This window comes from Liolophura sinensis, chromosome 1 (genome assembly GCF_032854445.1).
Source record: "Liolophura sinensis isolate JHLJ2023 chromosome 1, CUHK_Ljap_v2, whole genome shotgun sequence".
Taxonomy (NCBI): Eukaryota; Metazoa; Mollusca; class Polyplacophora; order Chitonida; family Chitonidae; genus Liolophura; species Liolophura sinensis.
The window spans coordinates 27,094,097-27,117,281 of NC_088295.1; the positions used below are offsets into that span (position 1 = coordinate 27,094,097).

General features: G+C 37.2%; 2 protein-coding genes across 4 annotated transcripts; one reads left to right on the forward strand and one right to left on the reverse strand.

Moving 5' to 3' along the window:
* Nucleotides 1–1,350: 1,350 nt before the first annotated feature.
* On the reverse strand, nucleotides 1,351–11,648 carry LOC135481822 (double-strand break repair protein MRE11-like). Of its 2 annotated transcripts, none has more exons than XM_064761547.1 (8): nucleotides 11,499–11,648; nucleotides 7,463–8,505; nucleotides 6,545–6,641; nucleotides 6,156–6,253; nucleotides 5,121–5,212; nucleotides 4,248–4,367; nucleotides 3,273–3,721; nucleotides 1,351–1,525 (listed from the first exon to the last, which is right to left on the reverse strand). In XM_064761547.1, the coding sequence occupies exons 2-8, from the start codon at nucleotides 8,499–8,501 to the stop codon at nucleotides 1,351–1,353; spliced, it is 2,070 nt and encodes a 689-aa protein (XP_064617617.1). In that variant the 5' UTR covers nucleotides 8,502–8,505; nucleotides 11,499–11,648. The 2 variants fall into 2 exon arrangements, with proteins under 2 accessions (XP_064617617.1, XP_064617616.1); XM_064761546.1 differs by having other exon boundaries at nucleotides 11,491–11,648.
* Nucleotides 11,649–11,832: 184 nt separating this feature from the next.
* Nucleotides 11,833–20,485, forward strand: LOC135476998 (cilia-and flagella-associated protein 96-like). 2 transcript variants are annotated; one of them, XM_064757156.1, is made up of 8 exons: nucleotides 11,833–12,092; nucleotides 13,478–13,633; nucleotides 14,110–14,329; nucleotides 14,853–14,990; nucleotides 15,650–15,725; nucleotides 17,790–17,966; nucleotides 18,923–19,101; nucleotides 19,540–20,485. In XM_064757156.1, exons 2-8 carry the CDS (start codon nucleotides 13,546–13,548, stop codon nucleotides 19,589–19,591), a joined length of 930 nt encoding a protein of 309 aa, XP_064613226.1. In that variant the 5' UTR covers nucleotides 11,833–12,092; nucleotides 13,478–13,545; the 3' UTR covers nucleotides 19,592–20,485. The 2 variants fall into 2 exon arrangements, with proteins under 2 accessions (XP_064613226.1, XP_064613219.1); XM_064757149.1 differs by lacking the exon at nucleotides 15,650–15,725 and adding an exon at nucleotides 17,262–17,337 and having other exon boundaries at nucleotides 11,835–12,092.
* Nucleotides 20,486–23,185: the final 2,700 nt, after the last annotated feature.

The following is a 23,185-nucleotide window of genomic DNA, read 5'->3' on the forward strand; positions in this document are numbered from 1 at the left end:
CATGGTTTTGTCTGCCAAAATAATAGCTGTGATCATTATTGTCAAATTATACAAGATTTTATGCCTTTTATTTGCTATACATATATTTACCTCATCCCCCACTATTGATGAAAATAAACACAACCTGCTGAGTGTTGTATCAAAGTGCTTGTCTTATTTTGTGAACATATGCACATCCACTTTCTTTATCAGTATATCCAAAATCTCTTAGTCACTTTACACATTGTGTACAACACATTTTGTTTTCTGATTAAAAATTTAGTTCTGCTAAACTGTAATACTGAGTAACTGAGCTTCACAATTATATCCATATAACATTCTTTCTGTCACTTAACAAGGCATTTGCATGATTTGTAGCCAACAATTCGAGAGAGCAGCACTATCTGATGATCGCCCGAATGTGATGACATGAAGGAACCACTGATAATCAGCAAACTATACTATACATTAAATGACCTTAAAGTTACAATTTACAGGTTCATATTACACGTCAAAATTACACACGGCCCCACTCTCTTACTACATGAAACTCTTGTTTATTGTAGACAACTAGTTTGTAGCTTTACCAAACTGGGGCAACACAGATTAGCCTCACAGGTGAAGCAATCAATGAACGGAGCATGGCCATCAGCATTGGACATTTTCCACTTAGCACATACAGGAATTCAAGGATCTCTGCACTCTTCTTTAATCCAAATTTTCATGCACACTTTTACACAGATGCACTTGACATGAGCTTATATACAAGTATTCAGGTAATGTAAGCCATAGGACATACTAGTAAACATGCTATTGTATCTGCTAAAATAGAGTGAATATTGTTAGCAAGACTGATATGTTGATAAACATTTGACTTTGAAGCTCATCTGATTCTAAAATATTATTTCATATAAATGTCATAATGATGCATGTACAAACTACAGAAACAGTACTGCACGTGTAAATGAATACAGGAAATCAATCACTGCGCAACAAAGCAAAAGCCTTACCATGTTCATGGTGACATTCGTATCAACTCACTGCTGCCAGTGACAACAACTTCCTGAAAGATACCTTTATGTCATTCCCTTGTCAGAAAACAAGGCAAAAAGTCTAAGTATCTGAGAATACCCAGAAAAAGTCTTAATTAAAGCAATAACAAAAAGATTGATAGGCAGCTGAAACATTAAGTGCTCTCGTTTCACATTTGGAACTTAAATAAAGTCACTTGGTGCTGCTTGACCATTCAACGAGCGAGCTTTGGTTTAGCTAGTTCTCTCGCTTTTCCGTTGATTTAGGCGACACAGTAAACTCCTGTGTTGGCAACACATAACTGGTCATAAAATCACAGTTGCAGGGATATGAATCTTCCTATCTTCTTCTCTTACTGGGCATAACTATTATCTCACTGTCTGAATCTGATGAGTCAAAGGCCACGCCCCTTTTCTTCTGACTTGTGGTCGATCGGCGCCCATCTGACTGGGTGGGTTTCTTTCGACTAGATGATGGGATGTCTTCAAAAGGGTCATCATCATCTGAGAGATCACTACCAAGTACAAAAAGATGTGAATGGTTAAACATTTTCACATTCAAATAAACCTACTATAATGTAGAAAGATGTTTTTCCCCCCAATACAAAATCCCCAAAGCTTGAGTGATTGGTTTTTTCATGCCATATTCAAGAATTTATCACTTTTTATTATACCATGGCATGTTATGGATGGAAACAAAGCCTTTTGCCCATGGTAGCCTAACAAGTTGTTTTCCACAAACATTGTAAAGTTAGGGAATTTCAGATGTTCGGGTATCTTTGGACAGATTATAAATTAGCTCATCGGGAAACTATTGCATTGTACTTCAAATAATCTGCAAAAGCTGAAGAGACAATCTAGGGAATATTGTCTGGCTGTCGGACTGTGTTATTGTGTAAAAAAAAAAAAAAAAATCAGTTTGATGTAAATATTTACACACTGTTAATATAAGAAAAAACTGTTTAATATAAGAAAAAAACAAAGGTGTCCAAATGTCCCTGAGATATTTCGGAAATTCCCCAACTGTGATGTCCTTGATAGTCATCAACCAATAAATAAAGCATACGGGAAAGATATCAGCTGTTCTTGAGCCTATATTCAAATTCTCCACTATTCGGTAGATTTCACCTAGCAAAGATGAGGAGAGAATCTTTAGTATTTTTCTTCCTTTGGCCATGTGTATCCGAAAGGACTTCACCGTAGACTGCACGCACAGACCTCAAGTACAGCGTCAAGCAACACCAAAATGAATTAAAGCTGTTATCCAACAGCACTGCCAGGGCCCACACTACTACCTGTACCACTTCAGGTAGCATAATGTCTACAAAGTTCATCATGATTGGGGGAAAAAAAGCAAAAAAAAAGATTGGCAGGAATGAACATGATTTAAATCACAGCAAGCCAGATACAATGTAATTGGGGCTTGTGTAAAGACCAGTGAATAGAAAATAACCATTGCTCTCAGACAGCAGTGCTGGGCATACATGTATAGCTGTTGAGCACAGCTATTCTGGGGATTTTCTCTGTACGCTCTGCATAAATTACATGCTGAATAGCAGAAATAAGAACGAAAGAAGAAAAAATGTGCAAAGGAATATTCTGGATTTGAACTGTCGACTACCAGGCATCATTTACAATGGGCCTAGTACTGAAGACTAGCACAGAGATTAGGCAAAAACAATACAATGTTGAAAAATTGATGCCTGTTCCCACGAAAACTGTAGTGAAAAGTTTTTTGGCAATCACGTGAAAACCACAGCTCAAATGGGAAAAATTCTTTCAAATTCATAATTCTAAGGTCAAGGTATTCTCAGAAATGTTTTTTTTTCAATACAATTGTGCATTTACAACCTAATTTGCATACAAAACACAAGAATATTTGGAATCTTTGTTGGGTCATCCACTTAGAAGCTTATCAATAAAATTCAAAATGGCTGCTGAATCATGTCTGGCAAAACAGCACAAAACGTCAAAAGTTGCTTCGTATGTTCATTATAAAAACTGCAAAGTTTGGTTTTGCTTCCTTCACCAGTTTTTGACATATTGTAATTTTACAATTTTAATAATAATAATAATCCTAATGATTTGCAGCTAGGATACAGAGGACCACTAATAATACAAACAATGTCCAGTTAGGATAGCATGGATCACCAATAAATGAATTCATAAAGTAAATAAATATATCAACATCTGTTTCATCAACATTTTTCTTGTACTAGATACAAACATTCCAAATATTTACAAACAGAAGATGACAAGTACTTTGCCCTGCTGTATGACTGTCGTGAAGTGGAGCTCTGGGAGGCTGCGGAAAACACGTCAGCTATGGAATGGCCCCTAGGTTCTGCCACTACAGGGCTCTTGCCCCTGCCCCCTCGGCTCCCTCTCCCCCTCCCTCTACCACGGGTGGGTTTGGTGGATGTGTCAAGGTCCAAATCTTCTGAGGTTTTCTTCCCCTTGCCTCCATGCGCCCTGCCTCTCCCCCGACCCCGCCCACGACTTGTGCCAGGGGACGGACCATTTTCATCTGAGTCCATGTCATCAATGGTAGTCACGTCCATACTATCTGCCGAGCTTTTCTCGTGGACGCGTTTTAACACCTCCTTCACTTCCTCGTCTTCTTCACCTGCTTTTTTCTTCCTCTCATCCTTGTATCGGCTGACCTCTGCATCAATCATCTCCTCCTCGGCGTTCCTATCCTTCAGCACACCCTGAAAACAGGCAAACAGCCAGATAAGACACAGGGCATGTTAGGCAATTAAAACACACCAGAAATTAGTATTTCTGGCTAAAAGTATATCAAACTCTCTTTATGTTCGCCTTTTGAGACTGTTTTGCTTTAGAACACATAAACTTTTGTATTTGTAGCAAGGGGCAATAAGGTCTTAAATCAAATTCTACTAAATATAAAAATAACAATATCTGTAAGGATGGGGGCCAGGGGTGGTGGGGGGGGGGGCATGGAGAGAAAGCCAGCGAGAGCCTAAGCTGTAACTGAATAAATGGCAACTTCAGAATGAACTTGGTTCTCAGGCATTACTGTTTCACTAAATACATCCAAAAAATACATCTGGTGCATATGTATAACCATGATGGGTGTAGAGAAAACAGAAGGTAACATGTCTTCACTAGACAAAAATATCTTCTTTGGCCTTTTGGAGATGGTGGGGGGGAGGGGGGACCTCAACAAAGAGAAGAGATACAACCCAAAGCACTTTTACCAGCAGGCATATATACCTGCATTTTCTGTAGCTGATATTTCACCAGCTCTCCTATGGCATCCTTCTCTTCTTTGTCCACAAATTCAGACACTGCGTCACCCATTCCCTTTTCGGACAACACTTGTAACTGTAGAGTCTACAACAAAATTACACTATTTCAACATAACGCGATCATTAAAACTATTCTCATACTCTTATGAATCATGCACAATCACACATTCCAACCACTTCCTTCTCTGGTAAAAACTGTAGTCTCTATCATTCCAACAGTCTTTGTAAAAATTATGTTCATTTATACTCTTAACAAATTATTTATTTGAATTTTGTTTAACTCGATACTCTAGAATTTTTCAGTTCTGCTATGGCAGCAATTTTATAGGAGTTGGATAAAACTGGAGTGCCCAGAGTAAATCAGACTTCTGGTAAACTACTAGTGAGCTTTCCCATTCCTGTTGATAGCCTTAATACCTAATTACGCCATTAATTGTTTATCCCAAGGCACTGTCGGTAAATTCTGGGATCACACATGGTTGCAGTTAAAATGCCACACTTAAAAGTTACCTGTCTACAACTTCAGAGAACGAGATTTCATTCCAAACAGTGTGTGCAAAATCTAAATGTTTTTTCTTATTTCGGTAATATTCACTGTTAGACAGGAGTAGAAAATGTTACTGCCTTCAGCTGAATTCATTTTATAGATTTAGCAGAAGAATGGAGAGCTTTGGTCAAACCTAAGTTGACAGATGTTCTCTTGTACTGCATGGGTAATGTGTTTCCAGTTTGTTCAGAAAATATGATCGCAGAGGCAGGTATGCACATCACATTACACGGTTTGGGCCCAAGTTACTTAAGGTGGCAAAGGTTCCCCATTCTTCTCTTTTGTACCAACCTTATCTGCCGCAGAGAAGTAATCTCTGACCATATCCTCAACTCTGATACTGTCCACTTCATTTGTCTTGAAACTGTCAAGGGCATCAGCATCTGCAACATGCCAAGTTTCATTCAAATTAATTGACACTGGCCGGACAGATTTAGTTTATGCTTCAAGCCACTGACCCTTGACTCAAACAGCTACAGGTTCCAGTGAAGACCAAAAAACACACTGAACATTGTACGTGTCGCTACCCTTAAATAAGCAAAATATTTTTTACTTCATTGTTGAATACCAATTAAGTTAATAAAAAGTTAATAAAACAGAACACATGGGGGATCAGTGGCCAGATTGGTCAATATTCATATATTTATCGTGTGCTTACACCATTCAAGAGCATAAAGAAAACCTGACTTCCTGGAGTAAACCACCATCCTTCAAAGTGAAAATAAACCTCCCCGCTTAAGGCTTCAACTGGATTTGGTCAATACTGCATGCAACATGGCATGGGGACATCTCAGAATGTCATGCCACCCAAACACAACACCCAGTATTACATCACCACATACACCCATACCAGTCCATTTAGACGGCAATATGTCATTGGGTTTAGGTACATAATGCTTCAGGTCATCCACAACTATAAAATGTCAGGAATGTTAATCATGCTGGCAACGGTTCACCCGTATATTGTCATACTGAAAAGTTTTATTTTAACTCTTGAATACCAAAAGAAAACTTCCACTAGTAAATCTTACACACTTAAATATGAGCCTATTTTCTACTGTGGCTAAGATTTACAAGAGAATGGTGATGTAAAGGCAAGCAGCGATTGTGTCAAAACGTGCGTAAATATTTTAACTTACATAATTGCCTAGCATTATGTGTATCTAATCTAACACGCATGCATCGGACTTGAACGATGGGGTTGCTCTTTGCAAGCATTATACCCGAATCGGGTCCACACAGCTCTTGGGCTAAGGGTAGCCAGCGGTCCTCGCGTATCAGTATAAATAAGCCACCCTCAGACCGAGGTCTCGGACTACACCTCACCTAATTTAACATCCTTCTTATCGGTCTGAGTTTTCCTTTTCATGAAATGCACAATATCCTTTGGGTTAGCCACTCTGTCCACAAATTTTTGACCAAACCTGCAAAATAATTATACACTAACTAAGACAGAATGTTCTGATTAAAATTAGAAAAAACACAAATTAATGAAATGTGTAGATATGTTGGTATCTTTTTCCCTAGCAATCACTAAATCCGAATCTGAAAGTGTCCTGTATATTTCTTGAACATTACCAAGATAATAAAAAAAAAATGTTATTTCCTTTTCATTTATGGTTGAATAACAAACTAGGACACTCATAACTTAGGAAGGAATGTGGACCTACATTTACTGCAGTGCAACTGGGGAGTGATCAGAAAGCTCCTCTCACCTATGAATGCTGAAGGGTTCAAAGCCGCCGCTGTAATCCACCCTTATCCGGATCAAAGGTTTGTCAGGCTGCTTCTCATTCCCTGTGTGCTCAAGTACTGCAAGTGAAAGTACAATACCGGATTATCCACTTTCAGGGGCCTCGGTGGCTGAGGGGTTATCACACCAGCGCAGCGCAATGACCTAGGAGCCTCTCACCAATGCGGTCACTGTGAGTTCAAGTCCACCTCATGCTGGCTTCCTCTCCAGCCATACATGGGAAGGTCTGTCAGCAACCTGCGGATGGCAGTGGATTTCCCCGCGCTCTGTCTGTTTTCCTCCTACTATAATGCTGGCTGCTGTCATATAAGTGAAATATTCTTGAGGTTAAATATAACCTTTAAAGTATTTTGTCAATCATAAATAGTGAGCTAGCAAGAATATAAAATCAATACTGGACCTGTTTATGTTCAATGAAGCTGTTTTCCTCACACATTAATGCTGGCCTTCATCGTATAAGTGAAATATTCCTGAGTATAAATAAATCAATCAAATAAATAAATAAAATATCCACTTGCCACACCATTTCATTATAAAGGACCAAACACATGTGCTAAAAAAAAAAAATCTTTAGATATGGAGGAATTTTTGCCTTTAAATACATGTGCAACAGTGTTCGTATAACAATGAATGTGAAGCCTTCCAAATAGCAACAGCGTTTTGAGGCAATTGTGCTCAGCCTTGTGCTCAGTTGTCTTCCACCAATATGGTGTGCAGGTCTGTTGAACATGGGGAAACTTTGTCAGTAATTTAACCATAGTTTCCTACACCCATAAAACTGGCTGCTAACAAATTTATGAAGTGACTTATTACCTTCTTTAGAAACTAAGGTGTTAAACAACAATCACGTAAATAAATACATTCAGTCTTGTAAACGTACCTGCTTTGTCAAGCAACATTTCTACTTTCTCCTGACAATATGTCTCCACTTTTTTACTGATGTCATGGTCATCTGGGTCCAGATTGGTCTCACTCAGAATCACATCCTCCATGTAGAACTGTCGCACAGTCAACAGAGGAATCTTCTCCATTTTAAAATCTTTGCCATGAATTTTCAATATGCCAATGTGTTTCTTGACAGTCTCTCCCTCGCTGAGTGAAGTGGCGATACTACTTCCAGGCTGGGAGACGTAGAAGTTTTGAACGCCATTCCACTCAGGATCAATACGACATTCATGCTCATGACCCCAGATAATGAGATCAAGAAAGTCATCGAGGAACTGTTCTGGGATGTAATTGGTGGCAGAATGCTTTGAGCGATTTTGATGAATGACAAACATGTTAAACCAATCATCTTTGTTTTCCTTGGGGCGAAGCATTGAAATGTTTTTATGAATGAACATACGATGGAGGCGTTCGTCTCGAACAGATCCCAGACCAAACATTGCTAGCTTAGTGCTGCCTTTCTGGAACAAGATAGGACTGATTTCTATTTTTTCTAATGACGATGGCTTCCCAAAATAATTGACCAGCCCACACGAGTGAAGGAGGTCGAGAGAGCAGAGGTTACCCAGGCCTGTTGGGTCATCATGGTTACCATGTATAGAGAACACCGGCACCGACACATTAAGATTGGAGTCCTCATAATTCAGCATAGGAAAGTCACAATGGTAAAAATCTACAGACTGATCACTGAGAACTTCAAACTGGACAGGGTTATCTCCTAGACAGTACTTCCTTAGCAACGCTATCGTCCCATTAACCGCTTTACGTGACGGCTTGTTGTCATGGTATAAGTCACCCCCTAATAAAACAAAGTCCACTTCATGTTTCACCGCAGTCTCTAGTATTTCCTCAAAAGTTTTCAAAGAATCCTTTGCTCGCTCTGGGTCTTTCTCACCATATCCAACATGACAGTCTGTGGCCACCAATATCTTGAATGTATTCTCATCATCATTCCCATCCGCTGCTCGAGGCATATTTCTAAAAAGATAAAAAAAATAAACACCAATCAGTGATCAGCAACTGCATTATTTTGATTGGCATTTCATGCTACAAAGTACTTCAGTTAATTTTGGTGGTCAGGTTTATGGGTAAAAGAAATAAAACAAGAGGGAAGTTTCGAGTTCGAACTCTTGTCCTTAAAGGTAAAGATAGTCAAAGCATATATTAATATTCAACTTGTCTAAAATGTTCTGGATACACAAATTCAGAAGTTCACAAACATTCAGAACCTCATTTTTTTTTCCTATGTGAAACTTTTTTAAGGCACACATGTTATAGTAAATGTAATCAAAAATAGCTGACTTACATTTTTCACAGGTCACATGGTATAGTAGGATGTTTTTTACCTACAGTTCAACAAGGGACTATCAGTAAGTAAGCCTCGGACTGCCAGATGGCACAAATCGACATTGACCTTGAGGAAAACATATACAACATGTGCCCATCTACAAAATTCTATTCAAATTCGGATTATCAACTTTAAAACCAAAGCAGGACTAAGTCATTGGAGAACTTCTACAAATGGTGAAAGTCCGCACCTCTGTGTGGTTCTCTGACGATGTACTAACATACCAAGCAGTACAGAGCCACATCTAAACCTGGAAGAAATCAGCCGGGATTAAGAAGCCTGTTCTTGCAGTCACGTGACTTGGGGATTCCCATGAAACATCATCTGGTTTCGGGATACAAATAAGTAGGTGGCTTATGTAGTAGCTCATACATATTCAGGCAGCCCTACTACACACAAAGATAAAAACACTCAATCTCAAGTGCCAACGTGCTGGTGGATATCTCCAAAAACATAGCGTACAACTTGTAGATACGAGACGAAGCCACTCGGTTAGAACAACTGTCAGCAATACAACTTCATAAACTCCGTCATTTTGTAAATATCTTCGTCCCTTGGTGAGTTTCATGCATGTCACCTGACATCGCAAAGGACTGCGCGGTTATGTCAAAGAGAAACAAGGCTTTTGTTCTCAGAGATGAAGACCTCCACAGTGGAAACACACTGATTTACTGTATACATTGACTGAAAATGCTCAAATAGATTTGATCTTGTTGTTCACATAGAAATGTACAAGGTCAGTCCTGTTTACATTGCATTTCCTAAGTTTTCTGCTTCCAACACTGGTGATTTCATCCGAGAGTGGGTGAAGCTGACCTGCTTGGTACATTAGTGCATTGTTAAATCGGATGTCAGCTGCACTTGTGGAGTTATGTTTTGATGTGATCTGCACGCAGATTTGGGCTTGTCAAAACAGAAGATTTCCTTGGCTGCTTTCCTCGGCTTGAAACAGAGGCAGTTCACGCTGACAGAAGAAAGGTTGACGGCTATAACCTCGGCTATAATTTGGCTTCACCAAATTTATGTGTTATTGGCGATATTCTGGGCGCATGATGTTGTTACATGTTGTAACATGTTGCATAACATGGCCATATGACACTGTATCAAGTCAGAGCTATAAAACACAGGATCATATTATACTGAACTAATCACATACCATGGACATAAACATATCCATCCATATCCATCCAACTTTAGATGGGAGTTGTAAAGACTAGGGTAATGCATTCTGACATCATTTTTTTCCCACGGTCACATGCTTTTACCGACTTTTCATTGGTTAAAATTGAATGGGGAGATGTTCAATTTGCACACAAAGTCAAACAGTGTAAATAAGACACTAGAGATGTTGTGCTGGAGCATGGTTTTTAGATGTCTTTAGGGCAGATGAACATGGTAAGAGATGAATGCGCATGTGCGTGTGTCACATGCTTTTTGTCACATGGACTACATCTGAAAAGGGTCTCCTCCATATTTGGTTAGCCAGAGACCTCGGTCTAAGAGTGGCTGATATATACTGATACACGGGGGACTGCTGGGCACCCTTAGCCTGTGAGCTACGTGGACCCAATTTCGGTACAATGCTTTCAAAGAGCTACCCTCTCGTTCAATTCTGAGGCATGTGCATTAGGTTCGTCCTGAATGCACATAAAGCATGGTGCTTCTGAAAGATAAAATATTTATGCAGATTTTGCCTTTACATCACCCTTCTCTTGTAAATCTTTTCCAAAGTCGAAAATGGGCTCATACTTAGCAGGTCACCACACGCTGCCATGTCTTTAAAATCAGGGTCAGCGAGGCACGCATGCACATCAGCAGTTGACCTTTCTGTGAAATTCAGAATGGAATGGATGCAGGAGATAATCCCCCTTTCTTTACTGCTAACTTTATTTTACAATTTGTACAAACTGTGGGGTCTGTCATTCTGCTCCAGTCAATTGCAAATTTGTGCCTCTGCAGTAAAATAGCTTTATGTTGGTCAAAACTGACAGCTAGCTGATTAAAACATAGTGACATTGTGAAGGTCAACCACGGGGAGCATGCACGGGGAGCAACAACCCTGTTTATTACTGTAAATTTGTTTTGTTTTTTTTTTCATATTTTTAGTCAATCCTTTAGTTGTGTTGTATTATTTGTGTTGTGTTGAATTCTTTGAATGAAAATTTCAGTTCAGTCACAAATGTGAATTATCTTGGATTTACTGGTTGTAAAAGCTACAGAATGTGAAAAAAAAAAATGGCAGAGGAACAGAGAATGTCTTGGTGAACACAATTTATTGGAGTTTTACCAGATTAATGCATGTATTGTTCATTGTGCACGGATTTTTGTTGCGCAGAGTTTCTCCACGCTAAGATGCTCTTAAATATTTTAACCTGGAAGACTCCTCGACTGTGATCTATGACCAGCCCAATATTAGAAGATCACAGCAGAGACCCTCTACTCCATATTTGGCAGCCTAATTTGGGGAAGCACGAATGAATCGACGTCAGTAGTGACGTAGAAAGTTACACGTAAATACTACCCTTGTCCTTACAACTTCCCTTTAGTTTACTAATTAGCCTTCATCTTGTTGTTGTTGAAAACCAAACACACGCATTGGCTACTTTCAGTTTTACCTTTTTACCTTATATCAATGTTTTTGTGTGACGCAGAGGAATGTCTGAATGATGTCAGAAGACCGACAATACTTCAAGGCCAAATGGACAGCTCATTGACGTACGATCTGTGAACGCCACTGATTAAACCCTTTGAAAAATGCGGGAAATAGCATACGTTTCGTTCTCTGCCAGAGGGCTCCTTATCTTTACTTCCGGTCAGTAATACCCGGAAAAGCAAACTGCTTTCTTTGACAATCGTTTTTAAATTCGTAAAGGATTTTAAGTATCAGATGTAGGAAAACAATTCCTGCCGCTAAAACTTAGATCACACAGTATACGTTCTGATGCAACCCAAAAATATCATATATTCTTAGATAAAGAGCGCAGCAAGTGGAGTGCGTTCAAGTTTTTGCGCTGTGTTGTTGTGACGGGTAACGAGACCAGACCTGCCCTGCGAGGAGTTTGTAGTCTCCATAGAAATTATGACAACAACATGTTGCAGTCCGTGAAAATGGCTTGAGAGGGTTTAATGTTTCTCGGGTTGTTTGTCACTGTTTGCTCATACAGTTCCACCTGCGCTCCGGGGTCAATGTAAAATAACTAAAGGCAACATACTGCAGGTAATTATTTCAGAAAATAGGTCATTCATTACACAGTTGTGAATGGTTTTAATATGCAAATCGTTACAAGATTGACAAATAACATTAGGCTTAGTGTTCTGTATACAAAATACAATGTAGATTGTAGTATCGCTGATATTTTCTTCCTCTTCCTTTTTCTTGTCTAACCCACTGTTATCAGGATGTATATGCCCTCAACAAAGGTGTTTGTGTGAATCAAAGTACAGGTATGCATATAGGCCTACATGTACAAATTAATAATGATTGATAATGTACAGAATATCTGTAACATTTGATTGTGTACAATGGATAACATTTAGGATTGAATACAAAACTTTTGCATTTATTTTTGCAGCTTTCACAAGATATCTTAGAAATAAGACATAAGCTATTTCTGAATGTCTGGCATAGTACACCACTAGTGCAAATCTTAGAAACTTTTCAATATAGTGAACGTCCATAATATCGTAAGATTTGTGTCACATTGCTTTTAAGATGTCAGGAGTTCAGGAATGGTCTTGGCTCCCTCGTCTCATATAATCAGTTACATATAAGAAAAGTGATGCAGCAGATGAATGAAATATGATCGGCATTGCTAGAAACATTTGGTACCCATCAGTTTAAACCACACTCCAGCAGTATCCATATGAACAACAAGAGAAAAAAATCTCTCTCCATGTGGATAAAAACTGCACTGTAATGTCTTTATAATCTCTCACTGCTATATGAGCTGGGTATAAGAAATGAACAACCTTGCTCTGTTACAGAAAATGTTTGTAGAAAAACAAACAACCATGAATTAATTTAATTTCCAAAACCAAAGCATTTATTTTGTTAGCTATTAAGTATAATACCTCAGTAGTTCTTACAGTTACATGTGTCCTGTACATCAATTAGTGAACTGAAATACCATGTGGTGTTGATGGGCAGTAAATATGCACCTTATTTTGATAAATTAATCCTTAGCTTTATTTCACTAAATAATATGATATGCTCTAAACCTTCAACGTTTTCAACCACTAAGGCATTTTCTTCCGTGGAATGTTTCCATACAATTATCAAGAAAATGACACCAAAAATTATTTGTTTGTGTTGATAAGGATGCAAACTTCATACAACTGTACAGATCTATTATTTCTCTTAATCTCATAGTTTTCTCAGAATGTTTCAAAATGTTGGTTGCATTGGTCGTTGAAAAGGTTGAAGAGTTAGAGTGGTTTCTCAAACTTCATACAACTGTACAGATCTGTTATTTTTCTTAATCTCACAGTTTTCTCAGAATGTTTCAAAATGTTGGTTGCATTGGTCGTTGAAAAGGTTGAAGAGTTAGAGTGGTTTCTCTTTATGATGCATTTAGGATGTTGGTCTTTTTCTCATTATTATAGGTCAAGCATTTAACAAAAAAAGAAGAAGAAAAAGTAGTTTGAAAAGTTCCACAGATATTCTAATAAATATGGCGGGAAAAACTGACATGGAGAGGATTGGAATCTTCCAGGAGATGGGTTACGTCTCTATTGGTGACCGCTACAAAACAAAAGGAGGTAACTTCTGCATGATTTAGATGTTGTGAATATTACCTTACTTGTGTTGCACACATTTAGTTATTTGTGTAAAAAAGTATTTATGAATGTCGTCATTGGCAAAGGCTACTAAGGTGTAAACGTGTGATTGATTCTTTTCAATATCTTCAAATCCTCTTATGCTTGTATGTATATTGTTTTCACACTGATCTGGTATTGTACTCCATCTGATGTTTAACAGAAAATCATATCATCAGCACTTAGGAGTTTATTGATTTAATTATTTACCTGATTTGTTATTATTGCTGTGCTTTTCACTTTTATGTCAACAATCAGGCATTTAGGTGGAGGAACTGGAATGCCCAGAATAGACCACAGACATTTGCTGGGGTTTCATTTATCTCAGTTTCTGTGTATGTGAACATTATGAAATGTAACATTACCTATATCATGGAAGCTTGTTTTCATGTGAGTGAATGCATTTCCTGTTTTTGCAGTTCAGTTCAATACTTCAGCTGGCAAAGGAAAGCAGATGCTTCCTGGAGGATCAAAAGAAAGATCTGCTCTCCAAGCTGGTTATTTTGATAACAAATTCCAGAGAATTTTAGAGGGGGAAGCATACTCAGATCCTATCAAATTACGAAGACTGAATCGATTAAATGAGGCCAAGAAAAACATTGGGAAGGCATTTTTCCCCAGCAACACTGGGAAAAGACCGTAAGTTATACCACCAAAGACCAAGTCACTGTACCTACATGTATCTGAGTGTCTAACTGTTGTAGTCAGATTTTCGCATCGTTTCATATTTTTCATATAATGTACAGTAAAGTTTTAGGATTCTTGTTATTTTAAGATATGAAAGTTTACATGATTACATTGTCTAGAATAAAGGCAGAAACAATGATCTAATCATCCAAGAAGATAGTTGAACAGTATGCTTTATTAGGTTGATAGGCTATGTTTGGAAGGCAACATACATGTAGGTCAGTAAACAGTTTTACACACGCAAGAGAAACGGAAACTAAAGTACTGTACAATACACTTGCCTTAAATTCATTTTGCAAATAATCATTCAGATGTGTCTGACTGAAATTTACTTGTTTCAGATTATTGACCAGGCAGATATACCAGGCTGACAGCCATCCCAATAAATGCATTTGTGTGTCACTAAAGTAAGCTGAATTCTGAAATGTTTAAATCTGATTTTCATCTGAGTCAAGTATTACTTGTTGTGTTTTAGCTCTGGTCTGGGGAATCACTACGGAACATTTGCTGGGGCAATTGGAGCATTCAGTCCCATCTCTAAAGGAAGATCACAGTCTGCAACACACAGCAGGAATTTTGTGACAAACCCAAGCAAAAAAGGCACTGGTTATGGGTAAGAAAAAACTTTTCTGGTTAAAAGAAATTTAGCAATTCTTTGATATGGTTATGATTAATATATCCCCTGCTATTACGAATGGTATTTATTTAGTATAAATATGTATACCAAATGGATTTATTCCATCTATACATTTGCCCTTTAATATTTGTCTTTATTACTACAATGATTTCAATGGCCCCTTCCCATAATAACACATACTGTAAATCTTCAACTTTTTCAACCACCAAACCACTTTATTCAGTGAAATTTGTACAGTCGTTATGAAAATTATGTTCAAATTGATTTGTTTGTGACACAAAATATGCCAGCTTGGCAAAACTGTGCACATGATGTCTCAGAATGTTTCAAAATATTGGTTGCAGAGGTGATTGAAAAGGTTGGATTTTAATTTAATTTATAAAGCTGTGATTATAATCCAGATTATATTATGTATTAATCGTGGTGGGGTGAAGTTTGTGCCTAACTAATTACCAAATTTTCTTTTGTTTGATGCATTTATTCTTTATGGATTATTTTCTTTTTGACTGTTTACCTACATGCATAATATATATACCTGTCTAGCTAGAAGTGATGCATGGGACTGAAAAATACAAAATCATACTCCAACATTTTCATAGAAAATTAAACATTATAGTGTCTATACTTGTTTCCAGTTACGTAAAAGTAACTTTAGGTGAATATGAGAAACACTTACCTGACCCATTTGATACACATAAAGAGATGACAAAGGTAGGTTCTTTGGGCGATATCATGTGCTGGTAACACCTGTGTTTTGATACTCACTCACTGTGTGCACTGCTAAATCAGCTGCTGTTTTCATTTTTTTTTTTTATCTTCAAATGAGCCACATTTTTATTTTTGGTGTTATACTTTATGTTAACCAAAGCCTACTGAGCTTGTGCTCTCACTTATATCTGGCGTCCTGATTATATATGGATGTTAAGAGGTTATAAAACAATGTAAAGGCAGTCAACTCACATCTATAGGCTCAGGATACTTTTTAAAGTGGTATATATATGTATTTATATATATATATATATATATATATATATATATATATATATATATATATATATATATACATGAAGATACAGTGGTGACTGTAGGCCTACATGAGGATACAGTGGTGACTGTGTTCATTTGTCCATTTTTGCAGTTGCCATGGTTACCACACCATTGCCATTTTCCCTGAACCTGAACTTTGTTTATCATTTGGCAGATGACATTAAAATAAGGTTTTTTCATAATTGTATGCACACATTTGGAGAATGATGCAAGATTTCTGAAACATCAAACAGATAATAGTTCAAATTTTTAGAGCTGACAGCTTTGTTGCTTGGATTAATGTTGAGGCTTGATTTTGTTTAATTGTACCAGTTATGTGGTACCAGCACTGTGGTTTTTGCAATAAACAGCTGAGTCTGTCAGTAAATCATTGAGGAGATAGTATACCTGCTGAATACATACAAACTCACCTAAAACTGACAGACACAAGTGTACATCTTATTGATAATCAACTACATAATTACTTCAGTAATTGCAAGCATTAAACAGCTGGTGTTAAAATATTTTATTAATTCAGTAATTCTTGCAAAACCATTTAATGTGGGATAGCTTTGGAGTCATTGTGGTTAGAGAGGGTCCAGGGTTCTGAACTAGGTCAAACCCAAAAATCTTAACATAATATGTTGCCTTAACTTACACTAAGTATTTTGGTCAAAGAATAGCCCCATGTATGCTATGACACAGTATGTCAGGTCTTGTGCCCTTGGTGTAATGTTTTAGTGAGGCAGCGCTATGACATACAACAAAACTAGGAATTGCAAACTGAATGGAATTAGTGGCACCTTTACCATGGACTATAAGCATACTAGGGACTTCCTCTTACCTATGCCAGGGAAGGGGCACAAGGGATAGTCAGCTTGGTGTCAGTATGTTGTGACATGAAATGTCAAATCTTGTGTCTTTGGTGTGATGTTTTAGTGAGGAAGCACTAGAGTATACAACAGACCCAACAATCTCAGTGTTACACCTTCATATGATATGAATGATGTTGACAAGTAACTAGCAAACCTACCACCCTACCAACCTAACCTATTTATTGTGTATTATTGTGATCTGTCACATGTGTGCAATCAGTGGTGAGCATCAGTTTATGCATAGTGTGGGTATTATGTTGTGGTTTGGTCATTTAAACTATTATCACCTATTGAAATGTGCTTTGTTTTGTGATTAACATTGTTTTTGGCTTTGCTTTTGCCGTAGTTACTTGTCAGTAACAATTGGTCCATACTATAAACATGAGACTGATCCTTTTGACAATCCACGGCGAATCATGAAGGTGGGTTAATCTGTTTGAAATCAGTGAATCTTATTAAAATGTTCATGTTAGTTTATCTATTTGTATTCTATTGTGTGTCACAGCTTACAATATTGTGTATTTATGCAAGAATTCAATGAATATTGAACTCCAAGTTGTTGACAAGCTGGATGTAGAGCATTCATGTTTAATCTCGAAAAAATTCCATTTCAATATTCTTGTTTACACACTTAACATTATAGTAGTTTGTCTAGATCAGAAAACTGCCATTTAGAAAAAATCACCAGTTTTTTTTTCTTTTTGGGAAATTAGTCTTGTAAAAGTTCAACTTCATATAATGACTTGGTTTTATTCTGTACTGATCAAACATGGATATATGTCTAAATGATCATTCTTTTTGTTTCCTCTAACTGTCATTGATGGATACTGCCTTATGGAACACCTGAATTGTCATTTCATGCACATATTTGCAGAAAGAGAACGAATCCCACAAGGCAGCCTTGAAAGGCGCAGCGTTCAAACTCAACATGCATCCTAAGGCTTACTTTGATAGTAACCCTTACGCCACAGACAAACCCCTGGGGCCCAAAAAGGAGGAGCCCAAGAGAATACCGGTGAACCCATTCAAACCTAGCTCGCCGGGCAAAAGTGTAAGTGTACAGAAAACATATCTAATTAACTCGGGGTAATGTAAGAACCACATGTTTGTTAGACACAATCTCGCTACAGTCACCTTCAGTACCATATTTCACCTAAAGTTTCGTATGTAAAATTGCTCTTTTAGAAGCACAAAAAGATCTCAAAATGATACCTCTGAGTTTTTCTGATAAGAAATTAATCAGACTAGACAAAGAAAGCTCTTAAGGTCAATGAAATCAATCAGATTCAAGTGTATCAGTGCGAGACTTGAAATACATGTATGCTACCAAACTTCAGGTGAAATACACTAATCTGAAAGAGAAAGTCTTGAATGTATAGTTAAATGATGTTAAGCAATAACAGGAGCAAATTTACAAGGTGCATTCTTTTAGTGATTGATGACCACTATATATCACTTTGGAATAGAACTGAAAAGGATGATAGCCAATCTGAATATTCCTGACACTGGCTGTAGATATGCTGAAATACAGGGTATGGTACATGAGGACTTCAGTATTCGGAGTCACTGTTTTGTTCCTTCTTAAAACCCAAGTTGATCATTGAACTATGAATGACTGCTCTTAAAACATCTTTTACCCCATTATGTTAGAGTTTGTGGCAGATCATAGTACATGTATTTCTATATGTATGTCTTTTGTAACACTTATCTAGGAATATGTGTATGTGGGAAGGTCTTCCAGCAACCTGTGGATGGTCGTGGGTTTCCCCGAGCTCTGTCCGATTTCCTCCCACAATATTCCAGGCTGTCATCGTATAAGTGAAATAATATTCTTGAGTGTGGCGTAAAACCCCAATCAAATAAATAAATAAATAAGCCTGGAAATATGTACTAATCAATGGCCATTATTTGCTTTGGTTTATTTACTGATCAACATTTACTTGCTTTCTTTTATTTTAACATTCTTATTTGAACTATAATTCTTTTAACCACATATTTGTTACACAGCCAGCAGGAATGAAGGCAGGCACCTTTGACCCCTACCCATCCCACTCTGCTGACCCGTACAAGGTGCTCCGCAACACACGGGCTGTGAACATTGTCAACAAAACTGGCAAGACCTTCATGCCCACACCTGGCCCTAAATCTACACCTGTCACCTCAATAGTTAACCAGAATGTTCAAAGGTAAAGCATCCATCATGCTAGGTAGTAAATGCAGTCACATTGAATCAGCGAAATTTTGTTTTGAATACTCAGTTACCTGTTCATTTAAATGTTACCTGTGTTAAATGACTAATGTGGCCAATCACCTCATTCAGTTTCTCCTGAATGTATCTTTCTTCCATGTAGAATACACACTACATATTATTACTGTATACTGTCCTAGTCATCTTCAGGTCAAATTTAGATACAAGATAATATGATATAATATATATATTTTAAGACCTAATTTCTGATTATGGGTGGCAATTTCAGTATTTTCCCCATTAAAAATTTCATGCTATATTGCATAAATTTGAGATTGACATGTATTTATTTTTTCATTTATAAGGTTTCCAAAGATTTAGTGCTTTCCAAATTTTGTCCATTGTTAATTATAAAAATGAATGAATTTTTTTCCAGATCCATAAACAGTCAGAACTACAGATCCTATACAACACTATCAGCATTTTAACTCTGGTGTGTTCCTTTAGTGAAGAGTGTATATTGTACATTTTGACTTCTTTCCCTGATGTGTCAAAACTGAATCTGGAAGACTTGCTCAGTATTTTTGACAGACCAACTTTTCACTCCTGTTACATCTGTCAGACTTCATGGTCTGATATTTCACAGATTTGTGCTGACATTATACTGCTGATCCAATTGCCCCTGTATATAGTTATGTTTTGATAGACAGTATCAAAGTTTGAATTCTAAAAGCCATGGTCTTAGAAATTGATATCTTGAGATTAACTATATCAGAGATTTTTTTAGACTACCGGTACATGTGTGCCAGTGACGTACTTTTTGATATAATCATAAAGTAATCAGTTGAAAATATTTGATTTTATATAACCACAAACAGTATTCACTGTATTAAAGATATTGTTTTACACTACATGTATGCCAGTGCAGGACTTTTTGATATAATCATGAAGTAACAAATTGAAAATGTTTGAGTTTATAATCACCGACAGTTTTGCATACGTACTGCTACATGACTTTATGAACCATCTGTGTTCATTGCTTTTTCGTGTTTCATAATGTAGCTGTATTACTTGCATACGTGAGAGGTATTGTTTGCAAATTCTAGAAGTGGACCTTGAATTGAGCGTTATCTGCCTTTTAAGGCTGTACTTGTTAATATAGTCATATCGTTTGATTTTATAGGACTTTAGTAGTACCATAACCTTTAATTGGTAGTGAATTATTTTCTATGAAGGCATATTTTTCCACCAAAGTATTTACAAATATATTTGTATTCTATCATATAGGGATGCTGATGAGACTTTCTTTGAAAGCAGATGTTGGATTAAAGTTTGGTCAAGTTAGTTTGACTGTTGTTGAAAGTGTTGTCAATAAATGTAAACATACGTCTACAAATTTGTCGTTCAGGGTGATTTGTTGGAGATATTTAAGACTGATACTTGTCCCCTAATTCCTCAACCTTATATTCAGTCAACAAAGAATATTTTTATTTCTGCAATTATATAAATATTGTGCAGAATTATTTGATTTTTACTCTTGCATGTAATTTATTTTATTGTTTGATGCCACAGTCAATAATTTTTCACTTATATGATGGCAGTCAGTATTACAGGTCGTAAATCACTGACCTTTGGCAAGTTACTGACAAACTTTCCCACTAGGGTGTATGTCATCTTCAACGAAGATTAGATTGTGCAAACAGCCACACAAGCATCACCAACTGCTTATATTGCGATGACTGATGTCTCTACAAATAGTTATAGCAAGGAAATCTGAAAATTTGTACTAGGCCAGAACTGAACCTACACCTGAAATGAACCTACACCATGTGTCACTATGGTGAAGTGATGTCACTATGTGTGAGGGATTGATAGGAGGAAATCCGCAAATTCTGTTGGACAACAGAAATGAACCTACACCATGTGTCACCATATGTGAAGTGATGTCACTATGTGTGGGGGATTGATAGGAGGAAATCCGCAAATTCTGTCCTACACCAGAAATGAACCTACACCATGTGTCACTATATGTGAAGTGATGTCACTATGTGTGAGGGATTGATAGGAGGAAATCCGCAAATTCTATCCTACACCAGAAATGAACCTACACCATGTGTCACTATATGTGAAGTGATGTCACTATGTGTGAGGGATTGATAGGAGGAAATCCGCAAATTCTGTCCTACACCAGAAATGAACCTACACCATGTGTCACCATATGTGAAGTGATGTCACTATGTGTGGGGGATTGATAGGAGGAAATCCGCAAATTCTGTCCTACACCAGAAATGAACCTACACCATGTGTCACTTTATGTGAAGTGATGTCACTATGTGTGAGGGATTGATAGGAGGAAATCCGCAAATTCTGTCCTACACCAGAAATGAACCTACACCATGTGTCACCATATGTGAAGTGACGTCGCTATGTGTGAGGGATTGATAAGAGGAAATCCGCAAATTCTGTCCTACACCAGAAATGAACCTACACCATGTATCACTATATGTGAAGTGATGTCACTATGTGTGGGGGATTGATAGGAGGAAATCCGCAAATTCTGTCCTACACCAGAAATAAACCTACAACTTGTGTCACAATGTCTGGGGGATTGAAAGGCAAATGTGTTAACCACTTAGCCGCAATCTGCTCCCACTTCACTCGCATGACAGAGGCCCAAATTATGTGTGGAGGATACTGTGAATATCCCAGAAGTACAATGTAAGGTTAAACTGGAGTTGGATTTGAAACAAATAAGTTCATAATGCCACGGTTAATGGTGTGAAAAGAGACAGCATAGATAACTTCACTATTGAGCATCAAAGTGTAGAACTACTCAAATGGGACAGTTAAATAGAGTATATTGCACAGTGAGGGTTGAATATCATAAATATTTTTTGAGTGAGAGGTGAAGCTTCGAGTGGGTTGTCATTTCCATCTTTCACAAGAAAAATATTTATGATATTCAACCTTCAATGTGCAATATTCTATTAATTATTAATACTTTGACAATATCATCAGTTTGTGTATTTGAACAAGTTTAAGCAATGTTTTTAGCTATAGGCCTTCACAGACTTGTGCATATAGCGTAACATGACTTCTTGTATGATGTCATGTCTTGTTGCTTGAAGTAAGAAATGTCAAAGTTGACTGAACTTGTATTATGACGTCATTCCACTCAGCTCGGATTGGAACGTAAAAAAACATTTCTTTTTTGACATCATGACATCAGGGTGTGTAGTAACAAAAGTGATATCAAACTGAGCAGTGAGATATCACTCATATCAGTGAAGGAAATCCTGACATTTCACCTTTATATAAATAATGACGTACTACTCCTGTGTCAAAACCTCTGCATCTTATAAGCAGATTTAAATAAGATCAAGATAATGTAAAAAGCTTTCATAAATGTAAAACAACTGCAGTGTATTAAAACCACTATTGTAAGTTTGTAATGGTAAAATGGAAATAACAAAGTTTTTAATCGTTTCCACTCTTGCCTGGTGTGATGTCACATAAGAATGCATGGCGTTACCCATTGGTCACCAATAGCTATAGACACTGTACTTTCAATGCTCTTCATGTCACTTCAGCATAATGCCTTTACTCTACATAATATCTACCCGATTCAACGTCACACATAAGGAATATTGTCATGTCACATCCTGTACTACCCAAATTTTGTTTCTGAATACACTTCATTTATAGGGGTTAAATAGTGTAAGCCATCGTGAATCTTTTTGAATCATGCTGTTAGCTCTGTGAATGATTTCTTTCATTTACATCAACATTTTCACCTAGTTTCTCTTTAAACTGAAGTAGCTAGCACTTTAATAGTCTGTTGTCTCCCAAGGAAAGAAATGGGATTAAACTTGGTGGAAACACTATTTCTTGGAAATGCAAGACTTGCCAGACTTGCCATATATCACAGACTCTTAAACTTTACTTTTTTTAGTACTTAATGAGATTTGCAATTTTCTTCTGGTGACTCTTAAAATATTTTTTGTGGCAACCTTAAAACATGAAAATGTCTAATTTGTGATCCTTATGAATCATTGCACAGAAATAACACTAACACCCTGAAA